This window comes from Sapajus apella, unplaced genomic scaffold (assembly GCF_009761245.1).
Source record: "Sapajus apella isolate SASKATOON/1434 unplaced genomic scaffold, GSC_monkey_1.0 scaffold81, whole genome shotgun sequence".
NCBI classification, from domain to species: domain Eukaryota; kingdom Metazoa; phylum Chordata; class Mammalia; order Primates; family Cebidae; genus Sapajus; species Sapajus apella.
This window is the reverse complement of record NW_022437021.1, coordinates 8,886,811-8,904,857: the sequence shown is the minus strand read 5'-3', so window position 1 is coordinate 8,904,857 and position 18,047 is coordinate 8,886,811. Positions and strand designations below refer to the sequence as shown.

Sequence of the window (18,047 nt, the reverse complement as noted above, 5' to 3'; positions counted from 1 at the left end):
AAATGACCTGATCAAGCTGAAAACCACAACAGGAGAACTTCATGAAGCATACACAAGTTTCAGTAGCTGAATTGACCAAGCAGGATAAAGGATATCAGAGATTGAAGATTAACTCAATGAAATAAAACAAGAAGGCAATAATAGAGAAAAAACAGTGAAAAGAAATGAACAAAACCTCCAAGAAATATGGGATTATGTGAAAATACCTAATCTACATTTGACAGGTGTACCTGAATATGATGGAGAGAATGAATCCAAGCTGGAAACACTCTTCAGGTTATTAACCAGGAGTACTTCCCCAACCTAGCAAGGTGGCCAACATTCAAGTCCATGAACTATGGAGAACACCAAAAGATATTCCTCAAGAAGAGCAACCCCAAGGCACATAAATCATCAGGTTCACTGGGGTTGAAATGAAGGAAAACATGCTAAGGGCAGCCAGAGAGTAAGGTTGGGTTACCCAAAAAGGGAAGCCCATCAGACTCGCAGCAGATCTCTTGGCAGAAACCCTATAAGCCAGAAGAGAGTCGGGGCCAATATTGAGCATCCTTAAAGAAAAGAATTTTCAACCTAGAATTTCATATCCAGCCAAACTAAGCTTCATAAGTGAAGGAGAAGGAGAAATATAATTCTTTACAAACAAGCAATTACTGAGAGATTTCGTCACCACCAGGCCTGCTATACAACAGCTCCTGAAAGAAGCACTCCAAAAACGTACCAAATGGTAAATACTATCAACACAATGAAAAAAATGTGTCAACTAATGGGCAGAACAACCAGCTAGCATCAAAATGGCAGGATGAGATTCACACATAACAATGTTAACCTTAAATGTAAATGGGCTAAATGCAACAATCAAAAGACACAGACTGGCAAATTGGTTAAAAAGTCAAAACCCATCTCATGCAGTGACACACATAGGCTCAAAATAAAGGGATGGAGGAAGATATACCAAGCAAATGAAGAGCAAAAAAAAAGCGGGAGTTACAATGCTAGTCTCTGACAAAATGGATTTTAAACAAACAAAGATCAAAAGAGACAAGGGCATTACATAATGGTAAAGGGATCAATGCAACAGGAGGAGCTAACAATCCTAAAGATATACACAACCAATACAGAAGCACCCAGGTACATAAAGCAAGTTGACGACCTACAAAAAGACTTAGACTCCCACACAATAACAATGGGAGACTTTAACACTCCACTGTCAGTATTAGACAGATCAACGAGACAGAAAATTAACAAGCTATCCAGGACTTGAACTCAAATCTGGACCAAGTGAACCTAATAGACATCTACAGAAATCTCCACCCTAAATCCACAGAATATACATTCTTCTCAGCACCGCATTGCACCTACTCTTAAATTGACCACATAATTGGAAGTAAATCACTCCTCAGCAAAGGCAAAAGAATGGGTATCATAACAAACATTCTCTCAGACCACAGTGCAGTCAAATTAGAACTCAGGCATGAGAAACTAAGTCAGAACTGCACAACTTCATGGAAACCGAACAACTGGCTCTTGAATATTGACTGGATAAACAATGAAATGAAGGCAGAAATAAAGATGTTCTTCAAAACCAATGAGAACAAAGACACAACATACCAGAATCTGGGACACATTTAAATCAGTGTCTAGAGGATAATATATAGCAATAAATGGCCATATGAAAAGGAAGGAAAAATCTAAAATCGACATCCTATCATCAAAATTGAAAGAGCTAGAGGAGCAAGATCAACAAGACTCAAAAGCCAGCAGATAACAAGAAATAACTAAGATCAGAGCAGAACTGAAGGAGACAGACACATAAAACCCTTCAAAAAATAAATCCTGGAGCTGTTTTTTGAAAAAATCAACAAAATAGACCACTAGCCAGATTAATAAAAGGAAAAGAGAGAAGAATCAAATAGACACAGTAAAAAACGATAAAGGGGACATCACCTCTGATTCCAACTACCATCAGAGATTACTACAAACAACTCCATGCACAAAAACCAGTAAACCTGAAAGATATGGATAAATTCCTGGACACTTGCACCCTCCCAAGCCTAAACCAGGAAGAAGTCGAAACCCTGAATAGACCAATAACAAGGGCTGAAGTTGAGGCAGCAATTAATAGCCTACCAACTAAAAAAAGCCCAGGTCCAGATGGGTTCACACCTGAATTCTACCATACATACAAAGAGGAGCTGGTACCACTCCTGAAACTATTCCAAACAATCCAAAAAGAGGGAATCCTTCCCAGATCATTTTATGAGACCAACATCATCCTGATACCAAAACCCAGCAGAGGCTCAACAAAAAAAAAACTTGAGGCCAATATCCATGATGAACATAGATGCAAAAATCTTCAATAAAATATTGGCAAACTGATTGCAACAGCACATCAAAAGCTTATCCATCATGATCAAGTAGACTTCATCCCGGGGATGCAAGGCTAGTTCAACATAAGCAAGTGTATAAACGTAATCCACACATAAACAGAACCAAAGACAAAAACCACATGATTATCTCAATAGATGCAGAGAAGGCCTGCAACAAAATTCAGTAGCCCTTTATGCTAAAAATGCTCTATAAACTAGGTATCGACGGAACGTATCTCAAAATAATAAAAACTGTTTACGACAAACCAATGGCCAATATCTTACTGAATGGGCAAAAACTGGAAGCATTTCCTTTGCAATCTGGCACTAGACAAGGATGCCCTCACTCACCACTACTATTCAATATAGTGTTGGAAGTCCTAGCCAGACCAATCAGGCAAGAAAAACAAAGCATATTCAATTAGGAAAAGAGGAAGTCAAATTGTGTTTATTTGCAGAGGATGTGATTCTATATTTAGAAGACCCCATCATCTCAGCCCAAAATCTCCTGAAACTGATAAGCAACTTCAGAAAAGTCTCAGGATGCAAAATCAATGTGCAGAAATCACAGACATTCCTATACACCAATAACAGACTTAAAAAGAGCCAAATCAAGAATGAACAGCCATTCACAATTGCTACAAAGAGAATAAAATACCTATAAATACAACTAACAAAGGATGTAAAGGACCTCTTCAAGGAGAACTGTGAACTACTGCTCAAGAAAATAAGAGAGGACACAAGCAGATGGAAAAACATTGCATGCTTATGGTTAGGAAGAATCAATATTGTGAAAAGGCCATACTGTCAAAAGTAATTTACAAATTCAGTGCTATCCCCATCAAGCTACCTGTGACCCTCTTCACAGAACTGGAAAAATCCACCTTAAGATTCATATGAAACCAAAAGAGAGCCCGCATAGCCAAGACAATCCTAAGCAAAAGAACAAAGCTAGAGGCATCACACTACCTGATTTGAAACTATACTACAAGGCTACAGTAATCAAAACAGCATGATACTGGTGCCAAAACAAAGATATAGAGCAATGGAACAGAGCAGGGGCCTCAGAGGCAATGCCACACATCTACACCCATCTGATCTTTGACAAATCTGACAAAAACAAACAATGGGGAAAGGATTTCCTGTTTAATAAATGTTGGAAACACTGGCTAGCCATGTACAGAAAGCACAAACTGGACCCCCTCTTGACACCTTACACTAAAATTAACTCCAGATGGATTAAAGGCTTAAACATAAGACCTAATACTCTAAAAACCCTAGTAGAAAGTCTAGTAGTCATAGGCAAGGACTTCATGACTAAAACACCAAAAGCATTGGCAACAAATGCCAAAATAGACAAATGGGATCTAATTAAACTCCAGAGCTCCTGTGTAGTAAAAGAAACAATCATTAGAGTGAATCGGCAACAAACAGAATGGGAAAAAATTTTTGCGATCTACTCATCGGACAAAGGCTAATATCCAGAATCTACGAAGAACTAAAACAAATTTACAAGATAAAAAAAACCCATTCAAAAGTGGGTGAAGGACCTGAGCAGACACTTTTCAAAAGTAGACATATATGAGGCCAACAAACGTGAAAAAATACTCATCATCACTGGTCATTAGAGAAATGCAAATAAAAACCACATTGAGATACCATCTTATACCAGTTAGAATGGCAATCATTAAAAAATCTGGAGACAACAGATGCTGGAGAGGATGTGGAGAAATAGGAACACTTTTACACTGTTGGTGCGAGTGTAAATTAGTTTAGCCATTGTGGAAGACAGTGTGGCAATTCCTCAAGGATCTAGAAATAGAAATTCCATTTGACCCAGCAATCCCATTACTGGGTGTATATCCAAAGGATTATAAATCATTCTGTTATAAGGACATATGCACATGTATGTTCATTGCAGCACTGTTTACAATAGCAAAGACCTGGAACCAACCCAAATGCTCATCAGTGCTAGAGTGGACAAGGGAAATGTGGCACATATACACCATTGGAATACTATACAGCCATAAAAAACGAGTCTGTGTCCTTTGTAGGGACATGGATGAACCTGGAAACCATCATTCTCAGCAAACTGACACAAAAACAGAAAAGCAAACACTACATTTTCTCACTCATGGGTGGGTGTTGAACAATGAGAACACATGGACACAGGTAGGGGAGCATCACACACTGGGGTCTCTTGCAGAGGAATAGGGATGGGACGGGGAGGGGTAGGGTGACTGGGGAGGGATAACATGGGGAGAAATGCCAGATTCAGGTGACTGGGGAATGGAGGCAGCAAACCACATTGCCATATAGGTACCTATGCAACAATCCTGCATGTTCTGCACATGTACCCCAGAACCTAAAGTCCAATAAAAAATATATACATATATTTACATGTATAAAATATATGTATTTTAAATCTTCCATGTTTATGTCTATTCCCTTAAACTTCTGATAACTACTGATGTTTTTACATTCAGCATGGTTTTGCCTTTTCCACAGTCTTACGTAGTTTGAGTCATACAGTGTGTTTCCTTTTTTGATTGGCTTCTTTCACTTGGTAATATTCATTTAAGGTTCCTTCTTGTCTTTTTATGGTTTGATAGCTTTTTTTTTTAATGCTGAGTAACATTTCATTTTCTGTATGCACCACAGTTTATCCATTTACCTACTGAAGGACATCATGGTTGCTTCCAAGTTCTGGCAGTTATGCATAAAGCTAATATAAATACACTTGCGCAGCGTTTTTTGTGGATATGTTGTCTGCTTCTTTGGGTAAATACCGAAGAGTATGATTGCTGATTCATATGATAATAGGTTTAGTTTTGTTAGAATCTGCCAAACTGTCTTCCAAAGCTGTTGTACTGTTTTGCATTCCCACCAGCAATGAATGAGTTCCTGTTGCTAATAGGTTGAATTTTCATCTTTATTGAATTAAAAATATATTTAAATTTCTCTTGTGACTTACTTAGTGTCCTGTGGCGCTTCTTGGAATTTTATCATTTGTTTCCAAATAATTAGGAAATTTTTAGCTGTCTTTCTGTTACTGATTTCTGTTTTAATTCTGTTATGGCCATATAACATGTTTTTTATTTTAATTTGAAAAAGTTTGTCAGAGTTACCCAGAATATAGTTTATCTTGGTGAACATTCAATGTGCACTTGAAGAACATGTATATTCTGCTGTGGTTGGGTCATGTATTGTTTACATGTCAGTTAGATCAATTTGAATGATAGTGTTGCTCATGTCTTCTGTATCCTGGATACAGAAATGTTGCTCAAGTCTTGTTCTGTCCAATATTGAGAGAGAGGGATATTGAAATTACTAGTAAAATTATGCATTTGTCTATTTTTCCTTTTAGTTCTAGTTCAGTTTTGAGTCATGTATTTTGAAGCCTATTGTTGGATGTGTACATATTTAATATTTTTATGTCTTCCTGGTGAATTGACCCTTTTATCCTCTATAATGCTCTCTTTTCTGTCCCTGTTAATTCTTGTTTTGAAGTCTACTCTCTGATGTAAGGCACTCTGGCTTTATTTTTATTAGTATTTACATAGCATTTTTTGCAGTCTTTTGCATTTAACAAATGTATATATTTAAAATGAACTTTTTTCAGATGGAGTCTTTCATCAAATTTGGCAATCTTTCAATTTGGTATGTTTAAGTGATTTTTGCTTAATGTGATTATTGATATTGGTTTTAGGTCTACCAGCTTATTGTTTTCTTTTGATTCCCTCTGTATTTTATTCCTCTGTTTTCCCTTTCCTAACTTTGAGATGGATCTACTGGCTTTTTAACTCTCTTCATTTTTGTTTTATTTTAGTGGTTTCTATAGGATTTACAATATACATGCATAACCTTTCACAGTCCATCTTGAATTAATATTTGCTTTCTTCAAATAAAATGTAGAAACCTTAAAATATTCAAGCCCTTTTGCCTTCCTCACCAACCTTTATGTCATAATGTTTATTACATCTTCTTATAATAAAAATGTCAGCAGACAATGTTAAACTTTTTACTTGAAAAGTCGTATTATAGGGCCAGGCCTGGTGGCTCACACCTGTAATCCCAGCACTTTGGGAGGCCAAGGTGGGCAGATCACTTTAGGTCAGGAGTTTGAGATCAGCCTGGGCAACATGACAAACCCCACACCCACAGAAAGAAAAAAAAAAAAAAAAAAAAAAAAAAAAATATATATATATATATATATATATATATATATATATGGAAATTAGCCAAGCATGGTGGTATGTGCCTGCAGTCCCAGCTACTTGGGAGGCTTAAACATAAGACCTAATACCCTAAAAACCCTAGTAGAAAGTCTAGTAGTCATAGGCAAGGACTTCATGACTAAAACACCAAAAGCATTGGCAACAAATGCCAAAATGGACAAATGGGATCTAATTAAACTTCCAGGTGGGATGATGGCCTGAGTCCTAGAGGTGGAGGCTGCAGTGAGGCAAGCTCATACCACTGCTTTCAACAGAGCAACTCTGTCTCAGGGAAGAAAGAAAATAAAAGAAAAAAAAAGTCATATTTTAAAGAAAGTAACAGGAGGAAAATAGTCGTATTTACCCAGATGTTAACCTTCCCGTTACTCTTCATTCATTTCTGAAATTACAGGTTTTTTTCAGATATATCCGTTTAGCCATTTTAGCATGTTTTAGAGCAATTCTGGTGGCACAAGGAATTCTCTTAGAATCCTTCATGTGATCATATCTTTACTGGAAAAAGAATCATGAATTGAGAGTTTTTTCATCTCAGCACTTCTGTCCTAAAACTCTATGAATTCTGACGAGAAATCTTTAGTTGTTCAAGTTAGTGTTCACTTATACATACTGTATCATTTTTCTCTGGCTGCTTTTAAGAATTTTTATCTTTGGTTTCAGAAGTTTGATTGTGCCTACACATGGTTTACTTTGAAATTATTCTATTTGCAGTTTACTCAGCTTATTGATTGTATAAATTTATGTTTGAAAGTTTTCAGCTATTACTTCGTTATTTTTTTTTTCTAAACTAGTCTCTTCCCTCTTTTTACACCACTCCAGTTGACAGTAAAGTTAGACATCTTGTTATTCCACAGGTCCCTGTGGCTCTGTTCCTTTTCTTCTTAGTCTTTTTTTGTTCCTCTTTTATTCTTTGTGTTCATTTGTCTTCAAGTTCACTAATACTTCACTGTGTCATCTATGTTCTGCTATTGAACTTATCCAGTGAATTTTGTATCTCAGGTGATATATTTTTCAGTTTTATTATTTCTGGTTGGTTGCTATTTGTAGTTTTTCTCCTGAGAACTTGTCTCTTTCCATTCATCTTAAGTGTGTTCACCTTTACCTTTAAAGTCTTTTTCTGATAATTATATTATCCAGAACATGTTGGGGTTGCCATCTGATTATCCTTTTCTCTCTGAAATTGATCATGTTTTTCTGGTTCAAATGTCAGATTTAAGTTTTGACTGGACATTGTAAATGTTGTGTTATGTTTTAGCAGACTAAAACAATAGCAAAAACAAAATCGGCATTCTCCAGACTATCAGAATAGATCTAGAACCTACACAACACAACGTTTACACATTTCTTGATTTTTGTGGGTGGTGGTTCTAATTTCAGTTTGTTTTCATGATCTTTTTATGATTAGTCTGCAGCTCACAGCGGCCTCTTTACCAGGTTTTCTAGTCTGAAAGTGAAGGTTTCTCAATGTTACCTTAAGCTTATGCTACCTTTACAACCTTAGCTTCCTTCCTATTTGGGGCCCACCCTCAGAGCAGAATTGTGGGAGAAAAGAAATAAAGAATATAGGGATTCTTGTGGTATTTTTGGACTACTAGAACTTCATTCCTGGCTCTTCCAGACAGAAAGATGAAGTTTGTATAGAAGTTTCAGCTGCTGGCTCTGCCACTGCTGCTAACTCCATGACTGATGGTTCCAGTTATGACTTCCTTCCACAATCTACATGCTTATTTTTTTTTTTTTCAATCTTCAGGTAGTTGCTTATTCAGTGTTGTCCAGAATTTTTACTTGTTATCAGTGGAATTGATTACCATCTTGGACGTATTGAATCTTTGCCTAAATTGACAGACTAGTAAATGTTGACTAGTTTCTTTATTCAGTTTAATACAAAGATTTTGCTGAATTAGGGCATAAAAATAGGCTCCTGCCCAACTAATTGGGAGGCTGAGACAGGAGAATTGCTTGAACCCCGGAAGCAGAGGTTGCCTCAGCCTGGGCGACAGAGCATAGCTCCATCTCTAAAAACAAAAAGACTTTTTAAAAACATATTTCACTACCTACCTTTTCATTATTGGTTGATTTCTTTTTAAGAAGTCAAAATCAATTATAGCTAGAATGCATGGTACTTGGGTGTACTGTAAAACAGTTTTAATTACTGTTACAATCTTTAGTTCTTGAAGGATCGTTGTTTAATGTCTGAGATTTTCTTTTAACAAAGCAAGAATAATCCTTTGATATAGTACTTTTCTGCATGATTTTTTTATCTTGAAGATATTGAGCAGTTGGATTTGCTGTTTTAACTGTACTTTCAAACCCAATCTTTTCACTATTTTTTTTAGGGGAAAAGAGTTGGTACTGGTGCACAAAAAACAAGAAGTAAGTATCTTGATATCTTGAAGTGTATTTGGTTTGCTTTTGAAAAATCATAAAAGATCGTCTAAACTCATGTAAACCACCCTCTAAATGATTTATTCAGAGCTTTCTTGGTCTTTTTTAGAACATAGATCCTTAGTGAAGCTTGGTGAAGCCTGTGGACCGCATTCGCAGAATAGCATTTTAAAAAAATTTTTTGGTCATTAGGCTACTAAGAAAATGAATTACATTAAAATTTAGTTATGAAAATGATTTTAAATTATGAAAGAGTGATAACTTGCTTTTTTTTTTGATGGAGTTTTGCTCTTGTTGCCCGGGCTGTAGTGCAGTGGCACAATCTCGGCTCACTGCAACCTCCGCCTTCCAGGTTCAAGCGATTCTCCTGCCTCAGCCTCCCAAGTAGCTGGGATTATAGGCGGGTGCCACCATGGCTAGCTAATTTTTTGTACTTTTAGTAGAGACAAGGTTTCTCCATGTTAGTCAGGCTGGTCTCAAACTCCCAACCTCAGGTGATTCGCCCACCTCAGCCTCCCAAAGTGCTGGGATTACAGGCATGAGCCACCGTGCCCAGCCTTGCTTTTTATTACAAAGAACAGATTCTAGTAGTGAATCTAATTGCTACTGTCATTTTGAATTAATAAGCATAAAAAATGCTTTGCGATGTCCAGTTCATAACTGATAAGAAAATTTGTGCTGTTTCTGTTAGTACCAAAGTCGCTTTTTTTGAGGGAGAGTCTTGCTTTGTCGCCAGCCTGGAGTGCAGTGGCACAATCTCAGCTCACTGCAACCTTCACCTCCCAGGTTCAAGCGATTCTCCTGCCTCAGCCTCCCAAATAGCTGGAATTACCAGTGTTCCACCACCATACCAGCTAATTTTTGCGTTTTTAGTAGAGACGAGGTTTCACCATGTTGGGCAGATGGTCTCAATCTCCTGACCTTGTGATCCACTCTCCTCAACCTCCCCAAGTGCTGGGATTACAGGTGTGAGCCACCACACCCAGTGATTTGTCACATTTGTAATTGGAGAAAATGCTAAATTTCAGTTTGTAGTTAGTGAAAATATAGTGTAGTTTTTCTCCTGTTCTAATTTATGACCCTCCTGAATCCTATTCATATGAGGGTTCCATTTAGCTTAAGACTCTCAGAACAGAGAAAGATCTTCTGTTATTTTTGGACATGAGGTGGTAATGGAAGTACCTCATCTGAGGCTTACAACTTTAAAATGGATATGTAGTTTTTTTGTTTAGGAGGGTTTTGTTTTGCCATAATAGTTTTATTTTTTAAAATTCCTGGATTTGCAAGTATCTAATATGTTTTTTATATTCTTAAGCAGGAAGACTCAAAAAGCCTTTCATAAAAGTAGAAGATATCAGCCAGTAAGTATCTAAGTACAGTCTGTGTGATTTAAGTGCAGAACTAAAGGGGAAAATTACTTAACTAGGCTAGCTTGATTAGCACTGTTAGGTTCCTTTGTGTTCGATTCATATTATACTAAAGTGCATGCAGCACAAGTTATCTAACGTAGCATGAATTCATTTGTGCTCAAAGACTAAATTTAGTTTCAGTATGTTGTGGATGTCTCTGAAATAGCTGGCTTAGAAAAATCATGATGACATTTTTTAGTATTTAAAGTAATTCTCTGGCTAAATGCAGTACCACTACTTAAAGATTACTCCTGCATTTTTGAAAAAGAAATTATTAGATGCATTTTAGAAATAGAAAATCTAAGTATAACATCTAACACAGTTGATTTCCAAAACTCACTCTGAAGCATTTTAGGATAATCTTGTTGTTGTTTGTTTTGATTTTTTGAGATGGAGTCTCACTCTGTCACCCAGGCTGGAGTGCAGTAGCATAATCCCGGTTCATTGCAACCTCTGCCCCAACAAGTTCAAGCAATTTTCCTGCTTCCACCTCCCAAGTAGCTGGGATTACAGGTGCACACTACCATGCCCAGCTAATTCTTGTATTTTTAGTAGAAATGAAGTTTCACCATGTTGGCCAGGCTGGTCTCTTAACTCCTGACCTCATGTGACCCTCCGGCCTCGGCCTCCCAAAGTGCTGGGATTACAGACGTGAGCCACCATGCCCAGCCATGTAGGACCATCTTAATGAAGACTACAGATATAAATAGGCCTGCCATGAGAGAATTACGTTATTTTCTTTTTTCTTTCCATTTACTTATTTAGATGTGTGGTAAATTCTCTTGGGTACTCACACTGAGGTGACAAAAATTGTATTGAAAGCTTCTTTTTATGAAATGTGTTGTTATGAAGAAAAAAGTGCAATTGAAAAGGAGGCCTAGAGAAGACACTAGTACGCAAAAGGATATCTCATTTTCATGAATTGGAAGACATAATGTTGTTAAGATGTTAATACCACCCAAAGTGACCTGCAGATTCAGTGCATTCCCTGTCAAAAATCAAAAGATGTTTTTTGCAGAAATAATAAAAATGTATCCTAGAATTCGTACGGAATCACAACAGATGCCACATACCCAAGACAGTCGTTAAAAAGAACATCAGGATGTCCACACTTCCTGATTTCAAAACTTACTGTAACGCTACAGTAATCAGAACAATTTGGTACTGGAATAAAGACATAAACCAATGGAATAGAATAGAGAGCCTGTAAATAAACCACACATATGGGCAAATGATTTTCATCAATGGTATGAAGATCATTTAATGGAGAAAGGGCAGTCTTTTTTAACAATGCTGAGAAAACTAGATATACACATGCAAAAGAATGGCATTAGACTCCTACCTTACATCATATACAAAAATTAACTCAAAATGGACCAAAGACCTAAAATGATAAAACTCTTGGAAGAGAACATAGGGGAAAAGCTTCATGACATTGGATTTTCAGTGCTTTCCTGGATATGACACCAAAAATACAAAAGATAAAGTAATCAAATTGGTCTATATCAAAAATACAAAATTTCTGTGCCTAAAGGGATATAACAGTAAAAAAGCAACCCAAAGACTGAAAGAAGATACTGCAAGTCATATATCTTTTTTTTTTTCAGCTTTCTCAAGTTGAAGAAGTCATATATCTAATAAACGTGTTAATATTTGGAATACATAAAGAATTACAATTCGACAACAAAAAATAACCCAATTTTTAAAATGGGCAAAACACTGAATAGACATTTCTCCAAAGATGATATACAAATAGCCAATAAGCTTCTGAAAAGATGCCCAATATTACTAATCATTAGGGAATTGCAAATCTAAACTACAGTGAGATACCACTTTACATTATTAGGATGGCTTCTATTAAAAAGTCCACAGCAGCCAAAAAGTGAAAGTAAACCAAGCCCATCAGCAAAGGAATAGATAAACAATATGTGGAATATGTGTACACACAGTCAGTGGAATATTATCCTTAAAAAGGAAAGAAATTCTGACACATGCAACATGGATAAACCTTTGGACATTATGCTAAGTGAAATAAGAGGAAAAATACTGCATAATTCCACTCATGAAGCACATAGTCAAATAAATAGGAAGTAGAATGGTGGTTGTCAGGAGCTATGGAGAAAAAGGGTGGTTGGGAAGTTACTGTTCGATGGGTACAGAGTTTCAGTTTTTGCAAGATGAAAATACATCATCTTGCAAAAGATGACCATAGCAGTGATGGTACCCCACAGCATTTTGAATACTTAATCCTACTGAATTGTACACTTAAAATAGTTAAGGTAGTAAATTTTATGTGTATTTTGCCACAGTTTTAAAAATGTGTAAATGTTAAAAATATTAGGCTTAGAAATTGGATTTTTGAAGGGGAAAGCCTAAATGATTTATGTTGTTTATTTCAGATTCCACTGAATTATGTGATTTTGAAATATAAAATTTTAAAATTTGTTTTCTTTCATCATAAAGAATCTCATGTATTTTGTCTTTTTATTTTTTAGACGTTATAGGCCATTTTATCTTCAGCTGACCAATATGCCTTTTATAAATTATTCTATTCAGAAGCCCTGCAGTCCATTTGATGTAGAAAAGCCATCTAGTATGCAAAAGCAAACTCAGGTGAAACTAAGGTTTGTTTGAATCTTTACTTTTGGATGGAACATTCAAAATGTCATCTCAATTTTTCTTTATAAAGATTTGAAATAGTTTGGTTTATGCCATAGTGGTTGTTTGTGTTTGTGATTACTATTCTGATTCTTTTTCCTCTGTATATTTTTAGTCTCTCTACACTAGATTTGAATTCTGAATCTGTTTAGATGGAGGTAGGGAGGGCCTTAAAATATTTGTAAATAATGAAAATGTGTAGTTTACCTTGAATGATTGAAATATTCTCAGAATATTCATTAAATCTTAGTTTGCTTCTTAACATATTATAAAGAAATATGATTAAAAGTACTTAATGATATAAGTCTCTGTAAATTATGCAGATTCTGTGTGTGATAGTTTAGGACAAAAAATGTTAAAACTTATTCCTTAGGTTCAGCAGTTAATTCTTTACCCTGTATTTCTGTCATCAGAATCCAAACGGATGGCGATAAATATGGTGGAACCTCAGTTCAACTCCAGTTGAAAGAGAAGAAGAAAAAAGGATATTGTGAATGTTGCTTGCAGAAATATGAGGATCTAGAAACTGTAAATGTGATTTTATATGTTGGGAACTTGTTTCAAAAACTGTAATACTTGTGTTTTAATTTTTAGCTTGTTCTGATGGAGATTTTTTACATTTTAAGAACTCAAGGGGGAAAATTAGTATTGAAAATTACTTTTATTCAACAAATACTTACTGAGCACCTACTACATACTGATCACTACTCTGGGCAAATAGCATTGAACAAAACAGACTTAATTTCTTACCCTTGTGAAGATTATATTCTGTGGGATTCGGGTTGGGGAGGGGTGGAGATAATAAAAAGGATAGAGAGAATATTAGATCAGTGCTATGAAAAAGTATGGCATAGGAATGGGCATATTGGTATTTAACCTAGACAAGGAACACCTACCTGATGAGGTAACATTTGAGGTCCAAGAGAAGTGAAGTAACGAGACCTGGATATTGAGATAAGCAAGCGCAAAAGTCCCAATTTAAAATGATTGATGAGATCAAGGAATAAATATTGGTGGTCCAGACTAAGTGGTGGTAGAAATGCTGAAACATGGTCAGATTGTGGATATTTTTTAAAGGTGGAACCAAGATTTGCCAATGGATTGCATGTTGCAAGCAAGGGAAAATGGTAGTCCAATGGTTACTATAGGATTTTGAACCTGAGCAATTTTTAAAAAGGCCTTATTTATAATGGGAAGAGAGGAGTTGAAAGAAGTAAAGACAGTTCATTGAGGTAGCAGAAAGAAATGGAAGAGTTGGAAAGGGTATATAGGGTGAAGATGGGGGAAATATTATAGTTTGTAAACTGATTAAAAGAGCAACAGCTATGGATTCAAGCTGCCCAGGTTTGAATGCTGGCTTCCTTTCTATGTGACCTTGGACAGTGTTTGGCACATAGTAAGTGATTATTGTTAGCTGTTATTTGAATTTTTTAAGTAGTAGATACGTTTGTTTTGGTGTTTGGTTTGGTTTTGGTAAAAGATGGAGGGAAAGTTAAGGAGAAAGAATAATACTTGAACATACCTGTCTTGAGACTCTGAATTGAAGTTTGTTTTATAAGCCAAAATATATTAGTGTTTTGTGTCAGTTTTTGTTTTTTTGTAATAAATGAGAAAACTATAGTTAGTCTAAAATTGTTTTTAATCAGAAGCTAAAGTATCTCAGAAATATTTTCCCTTCCTGAAAATCATTTTGAAAATTAAAATTACAGGTTGGTCCAGAAGTTTTACTTTGCTGGTATGGCAACAAAATAATCTGTAATGGATACTTAATTTGGTGCTCAGAAAATGTCGAGGCTGAAAAATGAAAAAAAATGTTCACTGGTTGCCACAAAGAAGGAAAATTAGTGAAAGCAGATGTTGGGATTAGAGGTTGGGAGTGAAATTTAAGATCATGTTTTTACAGTTTTCATTTGTATGTTTCTAAGTTGCTAAGAGTAAAGAAATTTTTTTTGAATGTTAGGTTTCACAGTGATTCAATTCCACTTTTATCGGGGATTCAATTAACAAATATGTTTGAGTACTGGAGATAAAGCAACAAATAAGGTGGACATCTCTACCCTTATACACTTTATGGTCTGGCAAAGTACATAGATAGAAAATATGTATTTGCAAATGTGATGACTGTCACAAAAGTAAAGTATGAAGTGCAATGGGAATAAATAATGAGGTTACTTAAAGCAGAATGAGGGTCCCAAAAGGCCCAACTGAGCACAAGTGACTTCTAAATTAAGACTTTAAGGATGAATAAGAAGAGCTTAATGGAAATTAGAGGGGAACTAAATAAAAGTTGGAAATTTTTCCTTCCTAGAACATTGGTAGACTGAATCAGAGCTTACAAATTTGATGTTTCCTTTTAAATTTTAATAATTGCTCATTTTTTTTACTGGGTATATATAATTTGTGTATGGTAAAGCTTGCAAGTAAGGAAGAAATACATGTGTATTCTAGGATGCATTGTATTTTTTTTTTTTTTTTTGACCAGTGGAGATGTTTTTAGAAATGTAATCAAATAATCAAAATGTAAGACTGCATGAAACTAGGGATATAGAAATTAGATCTTTCCCGATCATCTGGAGGCAAGCTTCTAAGTACAATTCCCTGATCAGCTGACAGACAAATGATACAGTTGGACTGGAGATTCCACCTATTGGAAAGGAACTTTGTTTCCTATGAATTTTATCTCATTATGCTGTGAACATGTTTACTTTTAGTTTTGACCTTTTTTTTTTTTGAAATGGAGTCATGCTCTCTTACCTAGGCTGGAGTAGTGGTATAATCTCAGCTCACTGTAACCTCTGCCTCCCAGGTTCCAGCTGTTCTCCTGCCTCAGCACCCCCAATAGCTGGGAATACAGGCATGGGCCACCACACCTGGCTAATTTTTGTATTTTTATTAGTGACAGAATTTCACCATATTGGCCAGGCTGGGGTCTCAAACTTTTGACTTCAGGTGATCTGCCCTTCTTGGCCTCCCAGAGTGCTGGGATCACAGGCGTGAGCCACCACACCTAGTGGTTTTGACTGTTCTTAAGAATAAGAGAATAACTTCTGTATACTTTGTTATGAGCACTGGGTAATTGAAATCACATGTTTTGTTGTTCATTCTCAAATCTGTTCTTCAATTATGAATCTTGGCTTTTTTAATCCTTCATAGTACTAATGTGGTTCCTGTGTTTAATCTACTTTCTGGATTCTTGTATATTAACTTATATGTCATTAATTTTCTATAAGTCCTACCTTACTTAGTGGTAACTGCCTAAAGACAAAGTAATAGAGGGAAGTGTGTTTTCCAGAATGTTAACTGTTGTATCTCTCCATCTGTATCTTCTTTTTCTTGAGATGGAGTCTCACTCTGCTGCCCAGGCTAGAGTGCAGTGGTGCCATCTCAGCTCACTGCAACCTGTGTCTCCTGGGTTTAAGTGATTCCCCTGCCTCAGCCTTCTGAGTAGCTGGTACTACAGACACGTGCTACCACTCCTGGCTGATTTTTTCTTTTTCTTTTTTTTTTTTTTTTTTGTATTTTTAGTAGAGGCAGGGTTTCACCGTGTTATGTTGGCCAAGCTGGTCTTGAACTCCTGACCTCAGGTGATTTGCTAGCCTCAGCCTCCCAAAGTGCTGGGATTACACGCATGAGCCACTGTGCCCAACCTGTGTTTTTGTTTTCTGACATAGTTCATTCTTTTCATTTCCATTGTAGCTACAAATTAGTACTTGTCTTTTCTCACTGAAGACTAAAAACCAAAGTAGTTTTACTGGTTTCTCAGAAGTGACTTTTATTTTAAACATCTTTTGAAGTCAGTAAAGATATTATCTTTGGAGTAGTTATTGGAAACCTAATTTTAGGGGCATGAGAATGTTAAAAAAAAAAAACCTTAATGAAAGGCATCTCTTGGTTTTAAAATACAATTTTTTAATACATGTTTTTAATTTTGTTTTAGCACCTTCTAAGTGAGCAACACAGAAACTTTGCACAGAGTAACCGGTATCAAGTTGTTGATGATATTGTATCTAAGTTAGTTTTTGACTTTGTGGAATATGAAAAGGACACACCTAAAAAGAAAAGGTAATTAGTGTTATCATCCTAAGTTTTAAATTATACTAGAAGGCTGGGCTTGGTGGCTTATGCTTGTAATCCCAGCACTTTGGGAGGATCACCTGAGGTCAGGAGTTGGAGACCAGCCTGGCCAACATGGCGAAGCCCTGTTTCTATTTTAAAAAAACTACAGAAATTAGCTGGGTGTGGTGGTGCACACCTGTAATCCCAGTTACTTGGGAGGCTGACGCAGGAGAATCGCTTGAATCTGGGGGGTAGAGGTTGCAGTGAGCCAAGCAAGAATGTGCCATTGCACTCCAACCTGGGTGACAGTGAGACTCCATTTCAAAAATAAATGCATAAATAAATTATACTAGAATATTAAACTATTTTATTAAACTAAAAATAAACACAGTATGCCTGTTCTTAGAAGGAATATGTATTTTCAGGATGTAAATATGGTTAAAAACCAGTAACTTCTTCTCTTCCCTTTTCCCTACTATCAAAGATGCTTATCTTAGACTACTTTTAGTTCCATTCTTTTTAAGTTTTCTTTTTATCTAAATTTTTTTTTTTAATTTTTTGTTTTATTTTGAGACAGAGTCTCATTGTATCACCCAGGCTGGACTGCTGTTGAATTCTCTCAGCTCACTACAACTTCTGCCTCCCAGGTACAAGAGATTCTCGTGTCTCAGCCTCCTGAGTAGTTGGGATTACAGGCATATGCCACTACACCCCACTAATTAGTCTCATTCTTTACATTGTAGTTTAGACGGAGTTGATAGACTTTTCCCATAGAGCCAGATATTTGATATTTTAGGCTTTGTGAGCCATAAGATCTCTGTTGCAACTAATTAGCTTTCTTATTGTACAATGGATATGGCTGTATTTCAATACAATTTTATTTGAAAAAATAGATTGTAGTCTAGATTTTGGCAACAGACTATGTAGTTCACCAGCTC

At 36.1% G+C, this 18,047-nt stretch overlaps 1 protein-coding gene across 5 annotated transcripts in view; it reads left to right on the top strand.

Annotated features, from left to right (window-relative positions):
* DBF4 (DBF4 zinc finger) overlaps positions 1-18,047 on the top strand; it is a 38,411-nt gene that overhangs the window by 17,341 nt on the left and 3,023 nt on the right. For all 5 annotated transcript variants that reach the window (XM_032253014.1, XM_032253015.1, XM_032253013.1 and 2 more), the window contains 5 exons: positions 8,938-8,974; positions 10,302-10,347; positions 12,891-13,019; positions 13,467-13,581; positions 16,991-17,115. In XM_032253014.1, the coding sequence (XP_032108905.1) occupies positions 8,938-8,974; positions 10,302-10,347; positions 12,891-13,019; positions 13,467-13,581; positions 16,991-17,115 (452 nt within the window). The remainder of the gene's footprint in view (positions 1-8,937; positions 8,975-10,301; positions 10,348-12,890; positions 13,020-13,466; positions 13,582-16,990; positions 17,116-18,047) is intronic.